Source organism: Poecilia latipinna, unplaced genomic scaffold (assembly GCF_001443285.1).
Source record: "Poecilia latipinna isolate Pla-1442-1.1 unplaced genomic scaffold, P_latipinna-1.0 Scaffold1674, whole genome shotgun sequence".
In the NCBI taxonomy this organism is placed as follows: Eukaryota; Metazoa; Chordata; class Actinopteri; order Cyprinodontiformes; family Poeciliidae; genus Poecilia; species Poecilia latipinna.
Window position 1 is genome coordinate 84,160 of NW_015114290.1, and position 18,587 is coordinate 102,746.

The 18,587-nt window shown below is 38.8% G+C and overlaps 1 protein-coding gene and 1 long non-coding RNA gene across 2 annotated transcripts; one reads left to right on the forward strand and one right to left on the reverse strand.

Annotated features, from left to right (window-relative positions):
• Positions 1-117: 117 nt before the first annotated feature.
• On the forward strand, positions 118-15,059 carry usp42 (ubiquitin specific peptidase 42). Its single transcript, XM_015059969.1, has 18 exons — positions 118-286; positions 2,524-2,770; positions 3,261-3,467; positions 3,582-3,692; positions 3,955-4,054; positions 5,538-5,605; positions 5,710-5,780; positions 5,881-5,963; positions 6,056-6,167; positions 6,890-7,030; positions 7,233-7,333; positions 8,313-8,478; positions 8,577-9,224; positions 9,317-9,393; positions 10,667-11,719; positions 13,158-13,453; positions 13,537-13,594; positions 13,685-15,059. The coding sequence occupies exons 2-17, from the start codon at positions 2,533-2,535 to the stop codon at positions 13,590-13,592; spliced, it is 3,528 nt and encodes a 1,175-aa protein (XP_014915455.1). The 5' UTR covers positions 118-286; positions 2,524-2,532; the 3' UTR covers positions 13,593-13,594; positions 13,685-15,059.
• Positions 15,060-15,346: 287 nt separating this feature from the next.
• Positions 15,347-18,042, reverse strand: LOC106964450 (uncharacterized). The gene is made up of 2 exons (XR_001428427.1): positions 16,536-18,042; positions 15,347-16,042 (listed from the first exon to the last, which is right to left on the reverse strand). It is a non-coding gene; the product is annotated as an uncharacterized LOC106964450 (long non-coding RNA).
• Between the last annotated feature and the right edge of the window lie 545 nt (positions 18,043-18,587).

The window sequence follows — 18,587 nt, forward strand, 5'->3', positions numbered from 1 at the left end:
ATTTCATCGTAGTTGTGCTGAAATGCTCGTGTTTGTAGTGCTTGCTAGATTGTCACTGTAGTGCAAAAGGCACAATAAGGTCAGAGTTAAGAACATGCGTCGGATATTTCCGAAACACGTTCTTCACGGATATGTGTCGGATGGACCTATCACAGACGTCGTTTCATGGCAGGTACCCGGATGTAGCCGTGGGGCAATTAGCTACGTCATTGTTCACCGGCGGACACCCGCTGGAAATAAGAAATGGATTTAAAACCGCTATTAAGGTGTTCATAACAGACTCCAGGTGAGTGCTGATTTGTTTTTACGGTCTAATGTTAGAATTGTTGAGTAACAGAGGCACATTAGTTGACCCAAACCGCTGGAATTCGCTGTAGTAGCCTAACACCGGCTCTCTGTCATGTCGGAGAGCAACGCAGTAAACGCACACAGCCACCGGTGTGGAGCCCATTCTTCAATAATCCTACTAGACAACCTGTTTGTAATCTTCACACGGATGAAACTTAATACAATTTAAAACCATACCCGCTAAGGTCTCTTTAACATGCTACTTTTTGCCACGGGACTCATCACCGTGTCAGCTAGCATCAACTAAGACAGCTAGCTAGCTTGCTCCGTTAGCCCCATTAGCCGGAATTGTGCCGCTGCTATCGTTTCTATCCTTCTCCTTTATAATGACGGGTTTGGTATCAGATTATTCATCACAACTCAGTCTTTTTTCAATGTTCGCAAACAAAAATTTTACACACTTCTCTGGACCCCTCCTCTTACGTGAGCTGAGCTTTACTGCGTGTTCTCTTTCGGTTTTAAAGCCGCTGCGTGTTAAAGGCCTTGCTACCGTCTGTTAGCCAATGTAAGTCTGTCTGTTGGAGCAGGTGGGAGGGAACAGCTGCAGTTTAACGTGCTATGCTTCTAACAAGGAAATGTTCCCGTCTGGGTTGTGTAACTTCCAGGGGTAGTTGGGAAACAAGTTTCAAATTTAATAAATTTTAACAGGTAATATTTACTTTTTCTTTTTCATACGCCAAATCTTTACATAATTTTTTTTACAGACGCGTAAAACAAATTTAGACTTACATACAGCTACTTTGCTCATTTTTCAATATTGTGATTGTGAAATAATCATACATAATTTAGTTTTGAAGGGGAAAAATAGCAAGTACTATGTAAGCGGCAAACTGATCAGGTCAATTACAGTGTTTTTTTTCTCCGTGATGCCAATTTCAAATCTTGAATTGTCTAAAACATTTTCTTTTATCCAAAGTTTTGATTCACCATACTGCTAAATATTGCCTTAAGTGAATCAATACAAATTATCACAACAAAAATCTACATTTTATACAATCTTACTGATTTTTAAAAAAAATAGTAACACATTTTGTCCCACTACTAAAATGTTGAATTAGTTATCTTTACCATGTAAAGTGATTACATGATGTTGTGATGCACTTATCAGTTGGCCATAGATGAGAATCGTCTATGGGTTGGTAGGTCAAATACTGATAAATCATTTATTACTTATATTCATTAAATGTATCAAAATTGAGAACTTCCGCTTTGTTTGGGTTAAAATAAACAACCATAAGTATTTAATTTGAAGCTTTTTTGTGCTCTTCCAGTATGTTTCTGGATTTTTATTCAACTGAATTTAAATTCTGAGAACAGTATGACTGAAAATGCAGAAATTTTGAAGCTGTAACTTTTTAAAAAGTTTGGCATATTTTTATACCTGTAACTGGCCAAAGCTTAGTCCATCCATCCATTTTCTGCCCACTGATTTCCTTCGTAACAAACCACAAAATGTCAGGAGAGCTGCCACGTCTTCTCCAAATTCATCTTCAGTACAGAAACACCATATTTGTCTTTAGTAGAGGTGGTTGTTATGGACTTAGTTTTATCACAATATTTTGTGGTATTATTGTGATAACAATAAAAGTGACATTAAGAACTTTTTATTGCTATGTTTTAGGTTAATGTGTGACTGCATGGCACAGCAATCATAGCAGCACAAACACAAATACTTTTGAAAACATTCCCACTAGTAATCGGTCTCTTTAGGAAAAGTGACTTGTGTCACTACACTGCACATAGTAACTGCATCTAATCATATTTTCAGATTTATTGAATGAACAGTGTAAAAACAAATAGCATAACTAGTAATCTGGCTTTGGAGGGCAGGTGGTTAAACAACATTAAGTGGAATTCTCATGAAAATAAATTATAATTATTATAAGAAATTAATCCTAATAAATGCCCACCGCTAGCCGTTAGCGCCCGCTGGTAGTTCCAAACCAAAGGAAGTTGTACCAGATGTCTCTTTTCTCCCAAAACAGCTGTAAGCTTAGATGTACAGCTTTATCTTTTTCACAGAAAAATGAAGTCCTATTATTGGCCTAATGTCAAATTGTTTTGTTATTGATACCTTTATTCTTGCTGTTACTTCTTTCCAAAAACTACAGATTAAGGCTGCATTCTTGTCATCAGCTTTTAAAGTTGTATGATTCTGTGTCTGTCTCTGTGCAGCTATGAACAATGACCATAGTTGACAGATTGTCAGAAAAATCTGACCACGAGTCAGTTGGATTTAACCGATCCTTCACCAGTGGAGACGTGGGGATGGATGGCAGTTGTTCCAGCAGCTGGGCAGTGGGTCCCAGCATGCCCGGCGACTCTCCCAGGCTCAAGCCTTCAGGAGGCTGCCTGGGTCCGACCCCCGGTGCTGCCGTCTATAACGGCACACCCGCTTCTGTGGACCGCCCCAAGGACCAAGGTACGGGGAAACACCTGAACCTGCACGAGTGACACACACCTCTGTCAGAGCAAACACTGAGTTACCTGATGCATGTGGTCAAACAAGACTAATACACACCAAACCAGCTTTAGCTAATAGTTTGTTTTCCTAGTCTGGTGAAAAATGGTGATTTACAGTTGACTTATACACAAATATACAAGACGCACTTCAGAAATATATATGCTGGTGTTTCTACAAAACAAAGTAAAATTGGTTGTGTTATGACTTGTTAATAATTAAAAAGCTGCACTCTGCTAATGGTTTTCTCATGTGTGACACGTTGCTTCATGTGGGCGTTTTGTTCTCCTTCAGCTCTTTCATTCATCCAGTTACATAAGAGCAAGTTTAAAAACAGGAGCACAATCAATCAACTTAAGCCTGTGATGCAGTCGCTGGGTTGAGCTAAAATTAGAAACAAAAGAAACTTTCTGCACTGATTGTGATTGTAGCTCTTGTCATGTTTGCCCAGTGATGAGCAGTGAGGATGGCATAGAGCTGCCTCAGAAGGTCCTGTTTCCTCCAGAGCGGCTCAGCCTGAAGTGGATCCAGGTTCACCGCATTGGTGCCGGCCTGCAGAACATGGGGAACACATGTTTCCTCAACTCAGCCCTGCAGTGCCTCACCTACACTCCACCGCTAGCCAACTTCATGCTGTCAAGGGAGCACTCCAAAACCTGTAGGCTCAGTCTTTTGGTGTTTTTATTGCAACAGATTGACCTAAAAATAATCAGTTATCTCAGTTTTCTTGAGGTTTTTAATGTAGTTTTATGTATTAATCTTTCTTTTTTAGGTCATGAGCCTGGATTCTGCATGATGTGCACCATGCAAAACCACATCATTCAGGTTTTTGCTAACTCTGGGAATGTCATTAAGCCCATCGGTGTCCTCAATGAGCTTAAAAGTAAGTAGGTGGTGTTGGTGCTAAAACTACTGTCACCTCTTTTCATTTATGGAGGGAAATCTTCTGATTGTGATAGAATTGGCAGACGGGAAAAAAACTTTTTTCTTATATTTTCTGTGTAGCACATTTCAGTAAGATGATAAAAACATAATACCAATTATGAAACAAGCAACAATGGAACAGTCCTGTGTTTAATCACAGCCAGATTTTTCCTTGCATTTTGATGATTTTGTTCTGAATGTACTCTTCCGTCCTTCAAAAGGAATTGCAAAGCACTTCCGCTATGGAAGCCAGGAGGATGCTCATGAGTTCCTGCGGTACACAGTGGACGCTATGCAAAAGTCCTGCTTACCTGGAACCAAGTAAGTGTGATTATACTCGTGGCTAATTACTGCATTTTTAAAGGTGGTATTTTTACCCTCCAGAGGACAACAGAGTTCTGTTTAATTAAAGACCTCTATCAAGTCTGTGTTTTTGGCCAAAGACACCATTCATAAATTTTCTTCTTCTACTAATGGAAAAATCTTGAATGTAATTACAATTGCAGTTGAGGTGCTGAGTTCAGGTGGACACTTGTACATTTTCCAGTCAAAATGAATCTGATCCTCAGATTTGACTGATTTATAAAAAGCAAAATAACTAGAGGTGCACTAATATTTGTCTTATCTACATTTAAATAGCCACAAAGCTGCTGCATTTGGGTAATTTCTTTTTATACTACAAGGAAACTTTAAACTTAGGACACTTTATTAGTGGTTTAAGTTACTCATCAATAAACCACAAACCTTTTGATTTAGTAAAAATAAATATACTGCTCAAAAAAATAAAGGGAACATTTCACTTTAATTTTGTGTGTGGCTCCAAATCCAGGCCTCCATTGGTTAATAAATTTGATTTCCATTGATGATTTTTGTGTGATTTTGTTGTCAGCACATTCAACTTTGTACAGAACAAAGTATTCAATGAGAATATTTCATTCATTCAGATCTAGCATGTGTTATTTGAGTGTTCTCTTTATTTTTTTGAGCAGTGTACTTCTGTGCTCCTTAGTTTTGGTAAGAGGCTAAAATAGGTATTTAGTCTCTAACCTGTTCAAGTTAAGATGTGAAAAATTAAAGACTTAAAAAACAGTTGTTGTTTTTTTTTTATTTAGTCGTTTGGACAGAAATACTCTAAACTTAAAATTTTTATCTGAGAGCAATACTTCATGTGCAGTTGATACAAGTTTGTTTCATGGGTATTCAGTGTTTTCCAATAACGTAAGATTGGGTCCTTTAAGGTGTATAACCTTATAACATCTGACAGCACCAGTTATTAAAAAAAAAGGATATGGGCCAAAATCAGAATCAGCAGGTCAGGATTTTAAAGATCAGTGACAGAGCATAAAACTGCAATCAGTGCATCCTTAAAAAGAAAATCTATTAAATCAGTTGGCCGTTATTTTAAATTCCACTTTGTGTTCAACAAATTAATATTTAATTATTTTTCTATAGTTACAAATCTTTAGATTTCTGGAATATGATGATCGTATTTTTGGTTACGATCATTCTGTCATTGTTTATTTTGGGTAATTGTATCGCATTATACATGATGCACAAAAACATTTGACATTTGTTAATTCTTCAATTTACTTACAACCAAAATATTTCAAACAACACAAGGTGAAGAACTTTAATGAACTGCCTCTTCACTGTCTGCTGTGCCAAAAGGGTTTTATTGGGTTGTATTTGAAGGATCTCTGCCTGTTAGACATCCAGGAGACGTGCAGCTGTACTTCTGTAGCCACAAGCAAGTACATTTATGACTTACTTATGAAATTACTTCTCCCGTTTTCCTGTGTGGCAGATTGGACAGGCAAACGCAGGCCACCACTTTCATCCATCAAGTGTTTGGAGGGTACCTCAGGTCCAGAGGTGAGATATTAATGCTGATTTGTTGTCTTGTTTTTTTGTTTGTTTTTGGCAGAAGAATTGTTGAATCTTGTTATCTGGTTAACTTTCTAATGTTTGTTTTTCAGTGAAATGTCTGAACTGCAAATCAGTTTCTGATACATTTGATCCTTTTCTGGACATCACTCTGGAAATTAAGGTAATCTGACCACATTTGTTGAAACCATTGAAAATAAATCCAAAGAATTCATTGTTTCTTAATACTGAACATATACAATGTTTGTTTTTCCTCCATGTAGATGGCACCCAGTGTCTCCAAAGCTCTGGAGCAATTTGTCAAACCAGAACAGCTGGATGGAGAAAACGCCTACAAGTGCACCAAGTAACTCTTGAAGCCTCCAAGCACAGACCTTCATTTTTTATGTTTCTGTTTATGTATCAATATGTTAATTAAAACAAATTCCTTTTTTTCAGGTGCAAAAAAATGGTTACAGCCTCAAAGAGATTCACAATCCACCGCAGTCCTAATGTGCTCACCCTCTCACTAAAACGATTTGCAAACTTCACTGGAGGAAAAATCACAAAGGTACAGGGCTTCCTGTATATTACGTCACATGCTGCACCGGCCCTTTAAGACCTTCATGTCAGAATAGCATTAAAAAGTATTGGCAGCAGTGGCAGTTGGTAGAGCTGTTGCCTTGCAGCAAGAAGGTTCTGGGTTCGATTCCCGGCCCTGGTCTTTCTGCATGGAGTTTGCATGTTCTCCCTGTGCATGCGTGGGTTTTCTCCGGGTACTCCGGTTTCCTCCCACAGTCCAAAAACATGACTGTCAGGTTAACTGGCCTCTCCAAATTGCCCCTAGGTGTGAGTGTGTGTGTGCATGGTTGTTTGTCCTGTGTGTCTCTGTGTTGCCCTGCGACAGACTGGCGACCTGTCCAGGGGGCCCCGCCTCTCGCCCGGAACGTTAATTGGAGATGGGCACTAGCAACCCTCCCGACCCCACTAAGGGACAAGGGTGTAAAGACAATGGATGGATGGAGTATCGGCAGCACTGACAATAGAGTGCAATAACGAGTCCCTCAAAAAATTATGTTTTTCAAATAAAAGTGATAATGAGGATTATAAAAAAAAAATGTAAATAAAAGCGAACCTGTCCCTTGTGGACGTTCATGGACCAGTGCTTTGTCAAAATACCTGCTGGATAATGTGCTTTCTATTGCTGTTGGCCACAATATGCATTATTTTCATTAATGTTGTTCCCGATTAGCGAAACAAGGTAAAGTCAACAGTTTTTCTTGTCTTTACTAGGATGTTAAATATCCAGAGTACCTGGAGCTGCGGCCCTTCATGTCCCAGTCTCAAGGAGAGCCCCAGATCTACGGCCTGTACGCTGTGCTGGTCCACTCCGGCTTCAGCTGCCACGCTGGCCATTACTTCTGCTACATTAAGGTAAATCATCTATCAGAACGCTGATTTGGCCTTGTACACACATCCACATACAGAGAGATGGAACACAAAACGCATCAACCTGAAAATGCATAGTTCAGCTTTGCTTCGTTTGTGCTGAATGTTTAGCTGCTTTCATTATGTTTTAACATTTCATTTCATTTTCTGGAACAGAATCAAAGTGTCCCTCTGTGTTTTGTGACAGGCCAGCAACGGTCAGTGGTACCAGATGAACGACTCGTCTGTCTCTGTGAGCGACATCCGCTCGGTCCTCAACCAACAGGCCTACGTCCTTTTCTACATTAAGTGAGTAAACCATGACTCAGCAAGGGTCCAACGTTACAAACAGGAAATGGACAGAACAGAATATTAATTGTAGGTAAAATGAATTGTGATAAAAAGACTCCAACCCCCTCCGATAGGTTAAGAAACTGGGATGGAAATATTAATATTAACAAATGTTAGGTGGTGTTTTTGTATTAAAATATGTAGAAACAAATTAAAAATGATCAGATGATGTTGGGATGTTTATTCAGAAATGACAACAATGATGCTTGTGAGATTTGGTTTCAGTTCATCGCTGCTCAAAGTGTTTGTTTTCTAAAGAAGTGATGTATGACCAGCACTTCCTCTTCATATGTAACACAGTTAATCCCAAATTTATCCACATTCCTGGCAGATTTAAATGGAAAGTTATTTCACCGAATCAATAAGTTTGTAAGTAAGTTTGAAAATGAGGTGGGCATTCCTCCAAAAGATCAGAAGAAAATTTAAAATATCTAATAATTTGATTGTCAAATATAATGTTGGACTGGAAATGAACAGGACAGGACTGGGTGCTGTGATAAGTGCACCTCTAAAAAAATAAATTTACTCCAAATTTTACAATGCAGACTGTAACCTTAAAAATTACTTGTAGTTATTAACATATTATTTCTGAGTTTGTCCTGTCTATTTAAGTGTTAATAAATGTAGATATTAACATAATCTACAAATGATTTACAACAAGATCATAACATTAGATTTGGGGTTCAGCACATCACTAAGCAGTCAGGTTGAGAGGCACATAAAGAGTTTTACCAAATCTATCAGTGAGATATTATAAGTAACCAAACTGGATATTTGTGTTAAATTATCTAAGGACTCTGACATTTTTTTATTTTGTTTTCTCATTGTTAATGTCATATTAATTATAGTTTAGTAATAATAGATATTTCAGATGCAACTTTAAAAAACTTTTTCAAAAATGATTAATAAATATTTGCTTGCATTTTGTTGTGGTCAGGTCGTGTAATGTGAAGAAAACTGGGGAATTCAGCAATGTGAGCCATAACCCAGGTATGTCTGGTCAGTCGTCTCCCCGGCCGGTGGTAACCCCTCGCATCCACACCGCCGTTCACCACGGCAACACTGGCTTCATCGGCCCCCAACTACCACCACACATGACCAAGGTAGGGCTAACGAGTTCCCTCTGTTGTTTGAGGATGAGTTATTATTAAAGATTCAACCATGTGATCTTCTTTTGTTCTTTGTTTTCCTTGTGCCTCAGAACACTCTTCATGTTAATGGGAATGGATCTCTGAGGGACTATCCCAGCAACTCTAAGGCCAGCAGCAGTGCAGTTGGCAAACCCAGCCACGGCCTGGCTTCTTCCTCAATCTCCCACTCAATCAGCCGACCCACATCCATCCCAGACCAAGAGAAACGACAGAAGCTTTCGTTTTTTATTGGACAAGGCAAACAGAACCGAGCATCTTCCTCATCCGCCTACAGCCACCCATCCTCCGCAAGCAGCTCCTCCTCCAGCTCGTTATCTTCCTCGCAGTCTACCTCAGACGTTCACTTTGTTCCGCGTCAGCTAAACCACTTTAACGGCACGCCCAGCAGTAACGGCGACCAACCCGCCGGGGGCAACGGGTCGTCTTTACTGGTGCCATACAGTCAAGAGTCCTCTGAAGAATCCGACCAGGAGAACAGTACCACTCAGGATGCTGGCTGCATATCCAAGTCTCAGACTAAGGGAACTAATGGAACAGGAGATGTGTGTGCCTCTTCTTCTAAAAACACAAACGGTGAAACAGATGTCTGTCATAACAGTAGTGAAGTGAATGGGTCAACCTCTGAATTTACTAAAGCAAACCAAAATGGACAATTTAATGGGAACCACAAAGTTAACGGACTTAACACACATGAGAAGGTAAATTATACATGTATGATCTGTGAAATATGCAAAGGATCTGTTGCTAGTGTAATGTAATGTCAGTAGTAACAGTGTTATGTGCTCCTCAGGGATCCATCCATAATCAGGACAGGTCAGCTGTGAATGCTGTTGCCAATGGACTTGACAGTGACCACAATGAACCCAAGTAAGATTAATGTGTCTGATTCATGTTTAAATTTCAACATATAACCACAAAGTCCCTCGCATAAGATGCCTCATGCACATATAAACATGTTGCAGTCCTAAGGCTCAAAGCATTTTAGGGATGTTTGTAAATAACTATTTTAGTAATCGGTAATCTATCGATTATTCTGCAGATTAAGTCCATAATCAAATGTAAAATTGTCCTGTACTGTAGTATCCACTGAAGTCAGTAAAAGAGATAATGCTAGTAAGTAGTTCCTGTTTTAATAAGAAAACACTTTATCTATTTAATGTTGTTTTAAGCTGCAATAACAAATGAGAAATAAAACCATTCACAAATTTTGTTTTTTAATAACAAAGCAAACTTAAATGTAGGCATTTAGTAAACAGCCTGTTATAAGTAATTTTGTCTCAAGCTTGAAGTATGGGAAAAGCTTTTTTTTATAAGGATTCATGATTAAATATTTCTAATATAAAATGATTAACTTTCAGCATTCTTTCAAACAAACATCTGAAAAATGTGCTGTGCATATTCATTCAGCATTTATGAGTCGATACTTGGAAGAGCAACCATTTACTACAATTCCATCTGCATAACTTACGGGGTATTTCTTTACCAGCTTTGCACATTTGACAACATTTTGTTATATTTTTATCTCCGTATAGAATTGAGTTTTAATACTGACATTAAAATACACATGATGGGACTCTCCTTTCTGATCAGGTGACCTCTGATGGGAGGCAAGCTCTCTTCATTTTATTTAGACAATATGGGATGGAGTAAATGGGACCAAATACAAACTCAACATGGTTTGTCACAAACTCTCAAAAATATTTATTAATTTGAATGCTCTTGCAAAGTACTGCAATTAATATTGGCATTATGTTTTTTTAAATTATTTTTTATCCCCTAAATCTTTGCTACCTAAAAAGCACCAATCAGTTATTATCAGTGTAATTGACAATGTGCCTGATCCATAAACACATCTATTCAGTCTAATTCTATGTTTTGTCCCCTGAGCAACGTCATGCTTTATTATTTGAAATTTAAATTCAAAAATACTTTATTGAGCCCTCAGGGAATTGAAATAACTACAAATTACCCACAACAAGAAACTCTTGTCCAAAACAACAAAAACACTATCTACTGATAGTAAACCTTAGATATCTGTATTGGTAACGGAAGTGAAAAAAGTGCATCGGTACATCCCTACTACAGATACTCTATGAACCATGAAGCTTATCTGAACCGGTTCTGTTCTTTGTGTTCCCAGCAAAGAGCTCGTTGACCCGGCCTCATCGCAGACCTGTTCAGCTCATAGCGCTCCTCCTGCTGCTAATGAAAGAGAGCCCCTCTCTGCTGCTGTTGACGAAAGGGCTACAATGCTGCCTGGACCTCTTCCTCCTCCTCACCACACATCATCCTCTGCTGTTGGCTCCTCACCTTCAGTTACTGCTTCCAAGACGCACACTGTTGCACCCAGAGAACTGTCAGCCTTCCCCTCAGAGCCAGTCTGCTGTTCAAGTGCTAATGGGATCTCTGCAACTGCTCAGAACATTAGCAAAACCGAGGAAGAAGTTAAGGATTCCTCGCAGACAAACGGTCCATCAGCACGGCAGGACGGTGGTACGGAGAACAAGGAGCAGAGCCAATCCAAGCCCAGTTCTAGAGGCCATGAAAGGCAGTCCTCCCATGACAGGGACAGAGACAGATTCTACTCTGACTATAGCAAAGATAGAGACAGACACTACAGGGACAGAAGTCCACCACGAGAAAGTTACAGCAATCGCCATCGGTATAGGCGAGACTACCGGGATCACCATCGCTCCTACAGAGATCGATTTCCTCCCGAACGGAGCTACTGGGACTTTGACCGCCGCAAGGAACGACTCAGCTCGCACTCTTGGGAGCACGATCGCGACCGGCGCTCGTACCATTCCAGCCATTGCTACCACAGGTATGATGGGAACCATGAGAGGAGGGGATACCCACACCCTCAAGAGTCTCACAGCTACTGGCGGTCGCAAAAGGACGGTCGGGAATACTGGGCAATGAAGGACAAAAGGAATGGGTGGGATAGGGAAGAAAGGAGTTCCTCCCCAGCTGCTACTGCTCTAGAAACAAATAAGCCCAAGGTTTCCCCCCCCTGGGACCGCCTCTGTAATTTTAACTCGACTCTTAAGAGGGAGGAGCCGAGTGATAAGAGGCCAGCTGCTCATCTAAGAAAGGAGAGAGAGGACAGCTCAGAGGGCCGCCGCTCCAAAAAACACAAAAAAAGCAAGAAGAAGAAGAAGTCAAAAGATAAAGACAGGCATCACGAGAGCAGGTAAGACCTGCACAAATAAAGGTTTGTTCCCCCAGCATGGTGCTGCCTAATGTTAGGACTCAAATGTCTTATATTTGAAATGTTTAGATGGCTCAGTGTAGCTGAGTCGATGAGATCTAGGACATGGTAGGACTCTCAGCCTTTTAGGTCAGGCTGTTGTAGACTTGTTCTGTAGAGTGGATCAGAACAGATCAACCCTACAACAAGATCCCTGACAACACAGAAAGGTAAAACTTTCACAACTTCCACACTTCACAATATTCACCTATAAAATCACAGTTACATTTTCCAGTTATCATGCAGCCCCAGTAAAATGTGAAGCACCACTGCAAATGTATGAACAAGTCAAAAGAGAGGAAATGGAGATTAAAGGTTAACATCCACCAATTTCTGAGATTTTTTTTTTTTGGCAAAGCATACTAGTTCAAGTCATGAAGAAACCAATCCATGCTTTAAATAGCAATTTCAGAGGTTTAACAATTGTAAACATAATGTTTGAATTCAGTTTGTTTACAGAGTAAATTTGAGCTGTTTAAGGGTAAACTCATAGCTGATCAACATACCGTGCTTTATTGGCTAAACACTCGCTTTTGTTTTGGATTCACCCAATAAGTTGCAAGTCTAAAGTAAACACATGGCTCATGAATATCACCAACACATCAGTCATCCCACTTGAAAACTGGACTTTATGTCGCTAGCACTTATCAGTCATCAACTCACAGGTGGAAGTGAAAGCGTTGTGCAACATAAATAATCACACGGTTGGAACACGGTGCGCTAAATAGTAAAACATAATGTAACGAAGCTTCGAGGTAGATAATTTGCCCCAAGGAATTTTAATAATCGAGTTCTCAAATCATTCAAGGAATCGTTACAGTCATAGTTTGACAGCACTGGAAAGATTAGAATCTACACATTCGAATCTGTAAATAACTCAAAACGCTCCGAGTAGACTTGTTCATTTTATGTTTAATGTGTATTCCTTTATATGTATATTGAAATTCTAGAAAAATTCTACTTTTAGTAGTAATAATTGTTAATTGTAGAAATGATTAAACATTTGTGTAGTTTGGCTTTCTATTGTAACAGAGTCAGCTTTTATTTCCTGACTTTGTACATGGGCCTTATTTAAACTGCATTACCTTATTAAGAGTGATAGGTGGCGCTCCTTTTGTTTCCATACTGACAGCTCATGGATTTTGTGAGCAGGAATAGTTCTAGTATGGCAGATTTGTTTTTCTTGCAAGCATTAAAGGAGTAGTTACATTTTTCCAGCCAAGCAGTTGTGTACAGTAACATTTTTCTTTCCTCCATACGGCCGGGGAGAAAAAATGATGCTGTTTTTGGGAGAGGGTCATACAAAATGACTGACTCTTGAATTTTCAGATGGATTATTCAGTTTGTTTTTGTTTTTTGTTTTCTCTCTCTCTACGTGAAGCTCTGACCCGGATTCAGACAGAGCCACCGAGAGCAGGAAGAAGAAAAAGAAGAAGCGACGGCACAGGGACAGCGACTCTGACTCCGGACGAGGCCACGCCAACAGAAGCAGCAAAGAAAGGGAGAACCGGAAGCGCCATCACTCTGACACCAAGGACTCGAGGTACGACAAAGACTTTTTACCGGAGAAACGTCAGCGCACAGACTGCAGCGATGGCAGCAGGGACCAGCCACTCCCACCTTACCACAGCGCCCTCTCAAACCATTCAGCTCACCAACATCTCAACGGACACACAGGTACTGCCACAGTCACAGCTGATCACTGAAGTTAAACATGTTATGTGTCACAATTAGACCTGAGAGGTTGTCCTGTTTCTCAGGAAATGGTCGAACCTACGGTGACTTCCATGGATGCTCCAGTGGCCTCAAGCAGTGACTGTGAGTACCGACCTGCTGTAATGATTCCACCTGGAGCTCAGCTCAGACGGTCAGTCAAAGTAACGACACCGTGTTTGTTTCTCCTTGCAGACCCCTCACCCACCCGCAACATTTGACAACAGCAGAAGAATGATATCACAAAACTATTTGAAGTGGTGCTTCTTCACTGGGAATAAATCCGTTTTTTTTTTTTTTTTTTTTTTTTTTACAGTACTATTGTTTTAAATGTGCAGAAGTACAAATTTTAACAGTGTTCCTTTATCTACGATTATTCGGTTAAAAAAAAAACAGAATCACCTGTTAAACGTTTAGGACTAAAAGATGATAATAATATATAGTTATTTGAGTACAAACCAAGCCTGGAGCTTAAACATCTCAGTTGCTGCTCAGCGGAACTCAGGACTCAAACCCTTTGGAACAGAAATCACTTATCCACATACTTCAAGAAAGAATGAAACAAAAGGGAGAATGTGTTGTGTAAAAAGACTGAGTCTCTTCATGTTGTTTAGGTGTTGAAGATGTCACCATATCTGCACAGCTGCAATGTTTTTACTTCTCACCTGTTGTTTTGTTGTTGAATCCACAATGTGGTCAAACTACCAGAGGGGGGCGTGTTTCTGAATGAGGCGAATGAATGCAGTGGTGTGAACATGGGTTTGTTGAGCGATACCTCCATGTTAACCCTGGACAGACTTGAGGACATTTATCTGCTTTATTTGTTTTTTGTTGTTTTTTTTTTTTTGTTTTTTTTTTTTTTTGCAACGATGCCCATTTCCTCTCTTGACTCCCAAGACTCCCTTTTTAAACCGTTTGAGTTTTCTCTTTCTAAATTGCATTTCTTTCTTCTGTTTTCTATTAAGGTGTTCAGAAAGAAAAGCGTTTTATTTTTTTTCTTTCACGACTGTGGACCATTTGTGTTTAGTTTTAAGAAAAAGATAAAAATACAGTTTGTGTCTTCTAGCATCATGAAATATACTGTGAAGTTGAGTTTGAACTGTACTATCAGTTATTTTTATAAGTAAAAAGCCTGTATCAGGATCCTCTTGCTTTGTCTGTAGAAGGATTTGTGTTGATTTTTGACCATATTCTCTTGACATGAGTCACTAGTGGATATGGTTAGATTTTGGGGGTGGGATTGTGAGGGTGGGGTATGGGGGAGGGTATTTCTTTCTTTGTTTTTCAACTTTAGGAAGAAGTTGAGGAAACTGCTGTTATACCTTTTTATTTTAGCATGTCTGAATTTATACATTGTGTAAGGTAAAAGCCTTAAATACATTTGTTAATGTCAGAAATTGTAATTTCTGTCTTTGGACTTTGTTTACAAGCTGTGTTGAATGACAAGCGTTGATTGATATGTTGGATTTATTTACCTTTTGTATTATAGAGAAATGATTGATTGTATCGAAGCCTTCTTGTTGAACAAACATATTTTCTCGTTCCATTTAAATGTAGACGGTAAACTTTCCACACGTTCACTATATTCAGGTTTGGTCAAATAACACACACGCTGTTTATCTCCCCCTGGTCAGTATTATAGCTTGTCACACATGTATTATTTCCATATATGAAACAACCAAAGACTGGTTATGTTTGGTGAGTCAAACTTTTTCACTGAATTCACATGCACACAAAAGCTGTATGAGCATGTCAAATTTTTTTATTAAATTGTAGATCTTTGCGCCATTTCCTCAACAAACCTATAACCGAGTTAATGTAACCTCTGCACCAGTTAGGTTTTGGCAGTTGTTTTTTTTTTTTGTCTCTGCTCAGTAAAAATGGTGTAATGAGGCTTACGCTCTACCAAGAGCACCATACAGACCCTTTATTATAACACATTAAGTTAAAATATTGAACGGGTAATGGCTTAAAGCCATGGTTAATTATTACATGACCATAATAACAAAACTGTACATTATATTGCATACACACTAAATGTAAGTGGGGGGGAGGGGCTGCCTCTTTTGTGAAACAAAAAGACAATAAAACAAATGAACTTCGATTGCAAATATGGATCTTCAATACAAAGTAACTATATATAAAAAAAAAAACTCACTGCAGTTTATATGCGTTCATATCACAACTGACATATCTAAACACTTTACAGGACATTCTTTTATAATCCCCAGTCCGTTCAAGTGGAGTTTCTGTAAATCATTCCAGTGCAGTCTGTTCAGTCCAGCTGGAATGGAGTCCAGTCAAATTCAGTTATTGATAAACCTGTTGTACAGTCAAAGGCTTGGAGAGGAAACTCGGCTCACTGCATTGAGATTTTAGGAGGACAGAGGTAGACCAGCTGTTCCCTGGACTGAGATGAAACAGAAAAAAATAGTTGATGGCAACAAAAATGCATTCATGCAGAATAGTGGTGGCCTAAACCCGTAGCCACACAACTGTAGGGCTAGTTCAGGATACCTGGAGCCACACCGAGCACGAGCTGCATCATAAAACCTGGTAACACTTTATTTGAAAGGGGTTGAATAAGACTGTCAAACACCTGTCATGAACATGAATAAGCCTTCATGAATATTTATGACTGCTGTCATAAAGTGTCATTTGGTAAAGTATGACACTTTTAATACAAAGTTGACATTATTCAAAATGTTTTTGTTACGACAACTTGACATTAACCAAGAAATCATTACTGATATAAATTTGTTATAAAAGTATTACTGATACTGATTGCACTTTAAAAATTAGGTAACTTTATGTTATTAAAGGTAAAGTTTAAACAGTAATGATTTCTTGGTTAATGTCAAGTTGTCATAACAAAGACATTTTGAATAATGTCAACTTTGTATTAAAAGTGTCATAATTTACCGAATGACGCTTTGTGACAACAGTGATAAATATTCATGAAGGCTTATTCATGTTCATGACAGGTGTTATGTCATGTTTATGACAGGGAGGCAAACCCCCCTTCAAATAAAGTGTTACCAAAAACCTTTCCCAGTCTCAAAAGTAGACGGGGGTTTGCCTCATGGACAGGAAGTGGAAAAACCCATTCTACTTTTTTAAAACCATGAACCATCTGTAAACCTACATCCTGAGTACTAGTGCTCTGTTAGGATCATATGAAACATTCAGTTCTTTAATATAAGGCAGAGTTTAGTTGGTCAGATATTTTTTAGATTAAGAAATTTAACAGTGCAGAAGAAGAAACAATCAAATTAGAGATATATGCCATAGATATCTGTTTTTATTCCAGTCGGTCAGTCAAGAATATGGAATATCTTCTGAAGTTGGATTAAAAAGACGTCCATGTCAAAGATACCACAAGGCACAAGAGGCCAAAAATATTATCTAGAGTAAGTGTTTGATTAGGCTATTCATGTTTTTACTCTTACTCTGATCGCTCTGCCACATTTGGTATTGATAAATGTTCATGTTCATTCTGAAACCAGAGAGAGAAACCACCAGAACGGGCCTCTGCAGCTGCAATGTTTCAGGTGGAACCAGAAGGCTTTTCCTGATCTGTCCCTGTCTCCCGAGCCAAGCTGAGTGACGGTACAGTGGAAGCTGCGTGAGCAGTGAGGCAGTTTTATCAGGAGGCTGAAACTCTGGACTCAGTGACGGAGTCTCTGCCACTCAACCTGGAGGCTGTGATGGTGAAGCTGGATCTGAAACGTTCAATTCCTCATCATGTTTGTCTTTCCTTACTCAGATCAAATGATGTACATTAGGGACAGAGCAAATGAATAAATATTTACATGTACATGTCACATTTTAGTCTTTGGCTAATTTTTAGTTGTCCAAAAATAGTTTATGTGGGATGTGGTTCAGATGAATCTGGTCTTAACACATCTGTTATTTCTCAGACTGTGATGTAGGAGCTTCACACCTCAATAAATACCATCTATAGTGAACTTAAACATTCACACCTTACTGTTATGAACCAGAACATGTTTGAACTTTACTAACGCGAACCTGACAGCATGTCACCACTATATAATATAAATGGTACATGTTTGAGGGGTTAATGTAACACTGCTGTGAAAATGAATCAGAAATACTTTGATGGAAGATCAAATCTGCAATCATTTGCTCTTCTTACCTGCAGAAGTGATTCTCTGAGGTCAGCTGGGTGTTGGCTTTTTGGGGAAATTGAGGAGAGGACTTACAGGAAAGAGTTCTGAGTAAATAACATGTTTGTCATTTTTGCCAGTTATGGGTTTGCAGTCAGTTTCCTGGTAAAGCTAACATTTTTAGAGAGTCTTTACCTGAAGGCTCTTCAGCATCTTTTCAAAGCAGTTTAGTCATAAATCTGCAAAGAATTCTCTGAGCTGTGGGTGGACATGACGGTCAATGGAGTTGACTCTTCCAAGAACACAATGACAAAAACAAAATGGATGTACAGAATATTTTCCTGACAGATTCACTAGACCTCAATTGGATTACTGAACACATGAAGGAAAGTTTTTAAAATATAATCTGATAGAAAAGAAGCATTTTATCTGTGAGCAGACAAAAAATGCAATGATTTTAATAGATTTTTTATGTATATAATTATTTCATTTCTCAGAATAAACTCTCATAGGAGTGAATGTGAGTTTAGTTATATGTGAGGCTGCAGGAGAAATTACAGATGCTCAGTCACCTGCTCTTTCTCCACTGGTGTCCATTTTGTCCATTTTCAGGTTTACAATTTAGCTTTGGTTGTATAAAATAAAGAATAAATCAGCCTGTCCGCTGTCTGAGAAATCCTGACTTTGTGTCAATGTGCAGGAGATCCAGCAACCTGGAACTGTTCTCACCACATCTCCATCCTTAGTGGCGTTTTAAATCCTCTGAAACTTTTTAACAATTACTCAACTGCAATTGATTTTCTGGCACAAATTTTCTAGTTCCGGTAAAATGCTAAAAAAAAAAAAAAATAAATAAAAAATCCTCTGCAGTGCTGCTGTAGTCACTGAGGAACTCTAGTTCTTTTTTTTTCTAGAAATTTATGTGATTAATCTCAAAATTTCAGAGCTTTTTTCTCACAAATTTTTGACTT